This window comes from Hakea prostrata, chromosome 8 (genome assembly GCF_041222555.1).
Source record: "Hakea prostrata isolate BN-2017 chromosome 8, UWA_Hpros_2, whole genome shotgun sequence".
NCBI lineage: Eukaryota > Viridiplantae > Streptophyta > Magnoliopsida > Proteales > Proteaceae > Hakea > Hakea prostrata.
In genome coordinates this window covers 18,886,901-18,898,196 of record NC_142607.1, presented here as the reverse complement: position 1 = coordinate 18,898,196, position 11,296 = coordinate 18,886,901, and the positions used below count along the sequence as shown (strand labels likewise).

General features: G+C 38.8%; 1 protein-coding gene across 1 annotated transcript; it reads left to right on the top strand.

Moving 5' to 3' along the window:
• The first annotated feature begins 6,112 nt into the window (after positions 1–6,112).
• LOC149007378 (rhazimal reductase 1-like) lies at positions 6,113–7,787 on the top strand. The gene is made up of 4 exons (XM_089166622.1): positions 6,113–6,551; positions 6,664–6,904; positions 7,012–7,191; positions 7,333–7,787. The coding sequence occupies exons 1-4, from the start codon at positions 6,223–6,225 to the stop codon at positions 7,546–7,548; spliced, it is 966 nt and encodes a 321-aa protein (XP_089022748.1). The 5' UTR covers positions 6,113–6,222; the 3' UTR covers positions 7,549–7,787.
• The last annotated feature ends 3,509 nt before the right edge of the window (positions 7,788–11,296 follow it).

The window sequence follows — 11,296 nt, the reverse complement described above, 5'->3', positions numbered from 1 at the left end:
TTTCATCTTCTTGATTCATGAGGATCTGGTTATACCCCAAATAAGCATCCAGGAAACTTAGGGTTTCATATCCTACTGTGGCGTCTATTAATAGATCTATTCGGGGTAAGGGATAGCAGTCCTTCAGGCAGGATTTGTTGAGGTCTGTGGTAATCAGACACAACCTCCATTTTCCATTTGCCTTCTTGACCATTACCACATTGGCCAACCAAGTCGGGCATTCAATAGGCTCAATGAACCCTGAATTCTTTAACTTCTCAACTTCACCTCTAATAGCTTTGTGGTTCTCCATTGAAAAGTTCCTTCTCCTTTTGACCACAAGTTTGGCCTTCGGGTCTATCCAAAGCTTGTATTCTGCCACTTTTCGATCTATTCTTGGCATGTCTTCAGTAGACCACACGAATACATCTTTATTTTCCCGAAGGAAATTCTTTAATTCTAACTTGAATTCCTTCAGTTGTTCGGATCCAATATGAGTCGTTCTTTTTTCATCCTTGGGATCCAACTGGATTCGCTCCAACTTCTCCAGCGGTTCGGGCCTTTGCATCTCATCTTCGTCCCGATCGTCACGTATTTCAATTGGCAATGCCATGGCTTCCTTTGGACCATCTTTATCCTTCAAATACGCCACATAGCATTGTCAGGATATTCTTTGATCAGAAGATACTTGGCCGATTCCCTTATCAGTTGGAAATTTTATCTTCATATGCTTCGTTGAGACTACAACACCTAGCTTTGTTAAGGATGGCTTGCCGAGAATGACATTGTATGCCGGAAGCTCCTGAACCACCAGGAAATTTACCCGAATTGTGGTTTCCTTGGGGAAGTTTCCAACCGAAAGGTCTAGTTGAATCGATCCTTCGGTTACAGCTGACGAACCAGCAAACCCATATAAGTGTGTAGAGGACGGCTTCATTAAGTCCTCCTCAACCTTCAATCTCTGATAGGCTTCGTAGGACAAAAGATTTGCCGAAGATCCTGTATCACCCAGTACTCTATGCACCTCCCGACGCCCGATTTCCACCTTGATTACTATGGCATCATCATGAGGTGTACACACACCTCTTTCGTCTTCGTCATTGAAAGTAATGGAACTTTCAGCATTCGGCCTCTTCTGTTTTTGCGTCTCTCCAGTCCCAACAAACTTGGATTTGGCCTTCAGCTTTCTGAGGGACTCTGGTTCGGGTTCTCCAAATATGGTAAGGATAGGAGATCGGCTAGCCACAATTACTTCTTTTCCCTTCTTTGATTTGGGAACCTCGACTCGTCGATCTCTGCTTCCTAAACGTTCCCTTTTCCCAATAGTTACTCTTGGCTCGGCCTGTCGCCCTTTAACAAAGCAGGAGAGATGCCTCTGAGATATCAATCTCTCAATATTAGCCTTCAGGTGTCTGCACTCATTAGTGTAATGCCCGTAATCTTTATGAAAATGACAATACTTCTCCATGTTCCGCTCTCCTGGCTCGGTTATAATCTTTGGTGGCCATTTCAGAATATCTTGATTTTTTATGATGTTCAAAATTTCCAACCTTGGAGCATTCAACGATGTATATTCACTTTGATCGGGAGAACGCTGCCTGTCACATCCATCCAGCCGGTACCCTACCTGGCATACCCGAGTGTGTGATCCACAGCCCCGAAGATCAAGTATCGAGGTAATCAACCTCCCACATAGACAATAACATAATCATGACATAAATAATCAATGTGCAAAAGATAAACAAAAGATCCAAATAAAGAAAGAATAAATCACATATCATCAAAGTATGAAAGACAATCAGAATGTCTAAATCAATAAGTAAAGTGAGGCGGAATCCCACTCTACAACCAGCGGAAAGTAGATCGCAAATCAGAAGAAAGGTTACATCTGGTTCTAAGATAAGAAAGATATAACAAACTAAACTAAAGTCTATTCTATCTTATAAAGAACGTCTTCATAAACATAGACTTCATCAATGACACTCAGATGTTTCCACTCCACAGTAGGGCTAATCCTGGTAACAAGCAAAACCACTTGAGGATCCTCAATGTAATTTTCATGGTTGCCAGCACCTTGCATGAAGTACGCCTCTTCAGTTTGCGCTTCCTCAAATTGACTTTCATAGTCATCAATACCTGTAGAGTAATCTAACAAAACATTGTACAAAAGGAATGAGTTTTAAAGAAACTCAGTAAGGCAGTTAATCCATAACAACATAAATAGCAGGATTTCAAAGCAAAGTAAAATCCTATATGATATGAAACACATGATGCAATATGATTCTAGCTCTATGTATGTTGGTCTCTATTGGCAGACATGCTTTAAGTCATAGCACCGTACCTCTTTAGAAAGGTCTCATCACACAACGCCTTTTGGTAGTGGGTCTGACATCCCTCGGGACATTCCATGGTTGGGGGTTAAGTCACCTCTCTCTCACATCACCATTGGTCTAATTACAGGCGCATGTTAGGGTTAAAGCCTAGCCAAATGCAAGTCTCCTACTTAGTTACATCAAGTCAGATCCAGATACGTCCATTCCTCGCCCCTGGCGATCCTTTCCGGCATCCTTCACACTAGAGTCCTCATAGTCCCTGACTACGGACTCATCAACCCTATAGGTCATCCACATATGGTAAACGGGAAGCTCTCACGTCCCCTCACGGGTTGGTTACCGGTCTTGAGCGCCCGTGAGCCCAAGTCTATCCATATGCAACTCTACTGATAAATGGTCCCCACAATGTGATTCCTGTCCTCTTATGGGTTGGTTACCGGTCTTGAGCGCCCATGAATCCCCATTGCTACCACGGGTCGTTCGGTCTCAATACCCCTCCGATTAGGGTCTGACATAATGGAACATCCTAGCCAAATACTACTAGAGAGTTCTAAATATGTCATCCAACAGTTTAGGAAGGTGTCCAAAGAGCATCTCCAGAAACATCCCATAATATTCCCGTAGTTGTCCAAGGACAGAAGTGTCAAAGGACACCTCCCCTTTCCAAACCATACTTAATCATACACAAGCATAAATCCATAACATCACATATATGGTAACTTCTTATATGGAAAGAAATCAATAATAACATACAACTTGCATATAACTGGAAAGTAAATCATACATGAGTCAAGTTAACATAAACGAGTAATGCTACTGTAATCAAGACTATGCAACAGTAGTATATCATTGTAAGAATCTAATTAAGGAAATAAACTAACAAGATTTAAATATAGAAACTAGGATATGCAACTATGTAGTTAAGGAAATAACCATCCTTACCTTATATAACTCGCAAAGGAACTTCGGAAATCAAGTAAGACCTTGACTAAACTTGGGAAGAAAGTCCTAAACAAGTATATACAACATATTAGGAAAGATTCCTAGAAGGAAAGATATCAAAACATCCAAAACATACCAAATATGAGATTGCTGTACTCATTGGTCGATTGACTTAGTCTACTGCCTTAGTCGACCAATGAGTCAACCAACAGAGACAGTGGCCTTCAAAAATCAGAGATTAAGAATATAAAACCGAATTTAGTGGTTCAAAAGGGTACTAAATAAGGGGTAAACTACAATGGCAGTATAATAGTATATAGAGGGCTTCAAAACACTCATCATATCAAGTCTTCAAGTTATAAATTAGGAAACAAAAGTTACCATAATTAGATCAATCATGGTTCTTGAAGAATTCATAGTAAAAATCATGGACAAGAACAATAGGATGATGGATAACTGATTGTGAATAAGAAATTATGAAAATCATGCATAGATCTTCAAGAAAAATAGATCTAAGACTGAAGAACATGATCTAAATAAGGAAAGAGAATGAATGCAAGCTTTCCTTCAAAAGCGAGTGATGATCTTGATGAAGATCATCCACCAAGCTTTAGATCCTTAGGAAAAGAGAGGGAATGAGTATAATGATGGTTGCAACAGAGATACAACCTCACTACTATTGTCCTCAATCATAAAAGGAAATAAAAATAATGAAGAATCAAAGATGAAACATAGAAGAGGATGATCACATACCTTTTTGTGTAAAAGCACGAGTTTTGACGAAGATCCGTCAAGATAATCACCAAGGACACAAGGGAGATGACTTGCAGAGGGCTCTGGTACGTTCCAAAGAGTTTGGAGGCAGAAAATACGAAGTAGACTCGAGATTGGACTTAAATAGAGCAAGCAAAGACCAAATTAGCAAAATCAGATCCCATTGGTCGATTGGATTGGTCGACTGGTCCAGTCGACCAATGAGTCGACCAATTAGAACAGCAAGTCCAAAACAGGGAAATGAAGGCTCAGATCAAATCCAAACATAAAGGGGTTTTGCACACACATTAAGTGACTTACCTAGTAGGTAGAAATGCCTTCGAACCATGACAGAGAGCACTCCAAATCATTCCACTAATTCCATATTCATCAAGATGCAGTTTCCATAAATGGAACATTGACATCAACACTCATGGATTCCAAGCCAGCCACCAAGTCTTCTACTTGAAATGGTCCATAACTGACTTCTTGCTTTACTTCGGGTTGTCGGACCTACAAACAATAGGGTTTCCAGGTCAAGGTTAGGGCTGAGTTTCACACTGCCTCCATGTCGAACGAGGTTTCCTTGCCACATCATGATTGGGCTGCTTTGGCTTCTACCTTCTTTCAGGAGCCTTCTGTTCTTTGTTAGAGGTCTTTGCTTCCCCTTGGCATGCATCAAGAATTTCAATCACTTTTTCCTGCTTTTGACACCTTTGCACCAACTCGGCGTAAGTGGTAGGCATGTTTTGAAGTAATAACTCCAGAAGTCTTTGGTTTGTGAGTCCAGTGAATATAGCAGTTTTAGCTACCTGCTCATCCAAATTCTTGATCTCCATAGTGACTTTGTTGAATCTTTTCAAGTATTCCCGAATTGATTCGTTCTTCCCTTACTTGATAGTGAATAACATTTCCTCCGTCTTCTTGATTTGAATTCCTCTCTGGAAACGACCGTTAAACTTTCTGGCCAATTCTTCAAAATCGACAATTCTTCCCAAAGGAAGATTTGAGAACCACTTCAGTGCTGCCCCAGTCAAGGAGGAACCGAACACTCTACAAAGGATTTCATCAGAGTTACCAGCTACTGCCATAGTCTGTTGGTAGTAGCTGATATGGGCGATGGGATCCCCCGAACCGTCGAACAAGGAGAAAGTTGGGAACCGGAAATTGTGAGGAAATTCAAATCCGATTATAGCTTCAGAAAATCATGGTTACCTTCTTTGTACGTAGGTTGGGACTTATTTAGTTTTTACCTTCTAATCTCGTTCGTTGAACTCGTTCGAGCCTTCTCTTGGTAGCCGTCAGATCTTTATGGTTTGACCTGATCGTGGGGTAATGGATGACTTCCCTTAATCACACGATCCTTTGCTATGGGCGTGGTAGTTACTCCAACCTACACGATCGTCCGCTTTTGCGAGCGTTAATAACCGCCCCTGGGTGGATTAGATACTCCGAGTTTCCTGGGCGTGTGCTTGTCTTCTGGACGTGCAAGGTTTCTTCCTTAGCACGCTACCTTTAAACCCGGTTCATTCGAACCTGAAACGGTCGGGTCGTTCCCGACCAGGGTCAAGGGTTGAACCAAGGGTGGACCCAATTTCATCATAATTTTCCCGTATCAGCAAGAATCATATATTGTATTTTCTTGTAAGCTCTGATATTTCCGTATCAAATAAGATACTATTTATGATATACATATATAATGCACACAATTCAATGAAAAGAGTTTGGTTCATCTTATCCTAATTTTCTTCCTTGTTATTAATATATCTTCTCTATTTTATAACAATTACAAATTAATTTAAAAAAAAAAAAAAAAAAAATTCTCATAATAGTTCAATTATTTTTTCATTCATGCTTTTATAACTCTGTTCCAATTAACTACAAACATGCTTATGTAGGGACCAGCTACGCCGATTAGGGACCAGCTGCTGGTCCCATAACATTTCTAATCTCTTTTCGTTAATATATAATCTTCTCATTGCAAGCATTTTTTTTTTACACGGAAGTTCAGAATACAGCCGACCTTGCTGACTTTGAAAAATCGACCTACCGAAGTTGTATCCAATTGATATGGAAAACACCTTAACGAGTGGCTCAAAATATAGCCGACCTTGTTAATTATAAACACAAATCCCATAAGCCTTTTATTCAACAAGAGAAGAGGTTTTGGATAGAACTTCGAGCATCTTTTCTTTCTTCAGCTCAACAAGAGGAGATGTTTTGTTCTTCCAGTAACTCTTCCGAAATGATCCCAGAGGTAGATTTGAATTCTGGCTTTAGAATGCCAGTAATAGGCTTCGGAACAGGTTGTGACCCTATCCCTGCAAACCTCACTTCTATACTCATCAAAGCAATTGAGATCGGACACCGCCACTTCGATACTGCTTCCAGCTACAACACCGAAGAGTTCGTTGGGGAGGCCATAGCCCAAGCACTTCAGCGAGGATTGATTAATAACCGCAGTGATATTTTTGTCACTTCAAAGTTAAAGCCTTCAGATACAGACCATGATCTTGTCCTCCCAGCACTCAAAGAGACACTTGGGTGATTATCTCTGTCATGATTTCAATACTACTCTTATATAAGTTCGTGCCTTATTAATCCTTCAACATTTCTTATCTACGATTTGTCTGTCTCATAATGTTGCATGAAATAGGAAACTCGGGCTAGATTATGTCGATCTGTATCTCATACACAGCCCTCTGAGGGTGAAACAAGGATCACGGATGCCTTACGCTGAAGAGGATATTCTTCCCTTTGATTTAAAAGGAACCTGGAAAGCCATGGAAGAGTGCTGTAGGCTTGGCCTGGCTAAGTCCATAGGTGTCAGCAATTTCTCTTCCAAGTTGCTTTCACAACTCCCAAGCTATTCCACTATTCCTCCAGCCGTGAATCAGGTATGAAATACATACAACAGAGACTCTCTCTCTCTCTCTCTCTCCTGTTTAATAAATAAAAACCTGTGCGGTTAATGTTTGTTGTCTGCATCTAAAACTAAACTCAGGTGGAAATGAATCCTGCATGGCAGCAGAGGAAATTGAGGGATTTCTGCAATGAAAATGGGATTCTTGTGAGTGCTTGGTCTCCTTTGGCAGCGAATGGAGCTTATTGGGGTTCTTTAGATGTCATGAAGAGTCCAATCCTTGAAGAAATCGCCCGGACCAAGGGGAAGAGCGTTGCCCAGGTAACTCTGGCTTTAAAAAAATTAATTTAGTATGATACGAGTGCTTTCATAGGATAAAAGATCAAGTCGACTGAAAAATTATTTCAAGTTCTAAATTTGAAAGATCTACTAATTTTGTAAAATGAAATTGCCATTTGACAGGTCTCACTAAGATGGATATGTCAGCAAGGATCAAGTCCAATTTTCAAGAGCTTTAATGAGGTGAGGATGAAAGAAAACCTTCAAATATTTGATTGGGAACTTACCCAACAAGAACTCGAGGACATACGCCAGATTCCTCAGAAAAGGGGATTTCCACTAGAGGTAATGATTTCATCAAACGAGCCACGCAAGTCCCTGGAGGAGCTTTGGGGTTGATGAAGTTTAACGGCTGCGAAACAAGAAGGAACTAGGAGAGGGGTAGTGAGATTATAATAAAGCTCAATTTTTTTTCTTCTCTTTTTATATTTGCTAAAATGTGAATGTATTTGTTAATTTTTTTGGATTCTGTTGACCGGAGGATCTCGCATTGCTTTTGTGAAACAAATTTTATTGTAGACTTTCTTGTGAAATTTGCTATTAAGAATCAAACTTCTTCCTTAATTGGGGTTTGGCCTAAACATATTCAAAAGGAGCTGCAATAGAATATGTTATTCCCAAGTTGACACTGAGGGGGGGTGAATTAGTGTTTTCTAAAATTCTCTTTGATGTGACGCTTCTTTAAACTCAAGACAAGATTGGTCAAGATAATCATGTAATTATCAATTACATAAGGGCACGTCCACCACACACCACAATGTGGCTGGGTCTACTAGACAGCGCACCACCACTCTGCAATCAAAGCACTCCAAATATATACAATGAAAAATAAATTAGAAACACAAGACACCAAATTTACGTGGTTCAGCCAAATTGTTTACATCCACGGAGTAATGCCCTAAATAGAACTTCATATTTACTCAATACTTTCCAACTAGAATTTTGATCACTACAATGATTAGAGAGCACCCATTCTCAATTAATTCAAAACATAGAGCACCCACTCCAGTATTAACTCTTACACCCACAAAAGTATAAGGCTACAACCTCAAACAACTCAACCCTAACAAACAACTACTTGAAAGGTGAAACTTTTCAAATTAAGGGAGATTACAATAGATTACTCAACTTCTTTTCAACGTTTTCACCAAAATATGCATCCAAGCTTGTTTTCCATACCCCTCTTGCTTCTTGGCTTCTCCTCCTTGTTTTTCTTAGTCTTACAAGCCAAAAATCTCAAAAACCCTCCTCTGTTTCACTCAAATTCAAGCTTTTAAATAGAATGAACGTTGATGCACAAGAACCATTGGATTTCATCTTCTAGATGAGTCCCAAAGAGAATCTAATCCCACAGCCGTTGGATATCCACTATAAAAAGGCGGGTGAGATCTAGGTCGTCAAATCATTTAAGTGATGTAAGATTAGAGTACCCTTCACCAAATTATTTCAAATGGAATCTTTTCTAATATGATCTTTAAGTTGCGATACATAGGATTATATTGATCATTATACTTTGTAGTGCACCATATTATCATGCTCTGGACCAACCAAAAGGCACGCGATGGAATCTTTTCCATCTTGGGCACTTGAATACCAAGCACATCAATCTCCACCCTCAAAATTGGATCTTCATCCATGTCCTTCTAATTACCATTAGATTGTATCATTCAATCTTTCAAAATTACACTTTCCTCCTTGAGATGTAGAACTTATTTCACAAAGACCCCCGAACTCTTAAAAATTACTTTCTGACCCCTGAGAGTAGATTGCATCACAGTAGCCAAATTTGATATTTCTTCTACAATGCCCAGATTTGTTCCATATCGCACACTCTCACGAGCAACCTCATAACTTCCATTTTTGATATCGAAATCATAATCCAAAAATTGCGTTGAAAAGAAGACTTCAGGAACTACATTTCTTCAGTTTAAGCCAAACCCAGAAAACAACTGGATGACTACTTAAAAATTCATCCAATGTGACCCTTGTGCAATGACTTGTGAAATCCACTATTCTAAGTAATCTTCGCTTCACCCAAAACACTTAAATCTTCTCATAAACAGTCAAAACTATTTTAATAGTGTTAATCACCCTCTAAAAAAATATAACAAATGCCCAAAGCCTTCTATGGGAGCTTATCTTCAGTATAAGTCATGTACTCTTAGAACACATTGTATTTTAGTTGTCAACAATGACAACATATGCAATCTCAGCCAATGGAACAACAGAATGCCATGGAGGTTTGTTCAGGTTCAGCTAAGCTATGGATTATTTTTGCTTTATTTTGATAAAGAAACTAGTAAGGTTGGGTGTGGGGGGGGGGGGTGGCAACTGATATTGCAGGGCTAGGTGTTTTTGTTATATTAAGTGTAGTTTGTTTTTCTAAAATTTAATAAAGTATGATTCTTTTATTCAAAAAATACATTCTTTACAAAAAAAAAATTAATAAAACAAGGTTTGTAACTAACCATAACTTCATATGGAAAGTGTTGTGGAGAGTAGTCAACCCGAGAGCCCTCTTGGGAAGAACCACCTACTGTCACATCCACCCAACCGGTACCCTATCTGGCATACCCGAGTGTTCCACAGCCCCGAAGATCCAGTATTCGAGGAAACCAACCTCCCACATTTACAATAATATAATCACGAACAAGACATAATCAATATAGCATTACATAAACAAAGAAATCAAGATAAGATAAAGAATATAACAATTTAATCAGAGTGCGGAAAGAATGATACTAATATTATAATCAAATAGAATAATCACACATAGAGTTAGGAAAATCACTCCACATAACATAGTGGAATGTAGCTCGAAACTAAAAAGGAAAGCTTACAACCGATTCCCAAAATGAAAGGTAAAGAAAGGAGAATCAACTAAGCTAAGGTCTCTTCTAACTTATAAATACAATTTCTAAAAGTATAAGTCTCTGAATCCAAATAACGAGTAACTAGCACATGAGTGTGATTAATCCTGATGCGATACGTCTTCACCCATGAGTTCTTTACTTTCCATATTAAGTGTAGTTTGTTTTTCTAAAATTTAATAAAGTCTGATTCTTTTCTTCAAAAAATACATTCTTTACAAAAAAAATATATAAAACAAGATTTGTAACTAACCGTAACTTCATATGGAAAGTATTGTGGAGGGTAGTCAACCCGAGAGCCCTCTTGGGAAGAACCACCATGTCACATCCACCCGGCCCTATCCGGATCCCTGTTCCACGCCCAGATCCAGAGAGGAACCAACCTCCCACATTTACAATAATATAATCACGAACAAGACATAATCAATATAGCATTACATAAACAAAGAGATCAAGATAAGATAAAGAATATAACAATTTAATCAGAGTGCGAAGAATGTACTAATATTATAATCAAATAGAATAATCACACATAGAGTGCGGAAATCACTCCACATAACATAGTGGATGTGCTCGAAACTAAAAGGAAAGCTTACACGATTCCCAAAATGAAGGTAAAGAAAGGAGAATCAACTAAGCTAGGTCTCTTCTAACTTATAAATACAACTTCTAAGTATAAGTCTCGAATCCAAATAACGAGTAACTAGCACATGAGTGTGACTAATCCTGATGCGATACGTCTTCACCCATGAGTTCTTTACTTTCCATATTAAGTGTAGTTTGTTTTTCTAAAATTTAATAAAGTCTGATTCTTTTATTCAAAAAATACATTATTTACAAAAAAAAAATAATAAAACAAGATTTGTAACTAACCATAACTTCATATGGAAAGTGTTGTGGAGGGTAGTCAACCCGAGAGCCCTCTTGGGAAGAACCACCTACTGTCACATCCACCCAGCCGGTACCCTATCTGGCGTACCCGAGTGTGCCACAGCCCCGAAGATCCAGTATTCGAGGAAACCAACCTCCCACATTTACAATAATATAATCACGAACAAGACATAATCAATATAGCATTACATAAACAAAGAGATCAGGATAAGATAAAGAATATAACAATTTAATCAGAGTGCGGAAAGAATGATACTAATATTATAATCAAATAGAATAATCACACATAGATTGCGGAAAATCACTCCACATAACATAGTGGAATG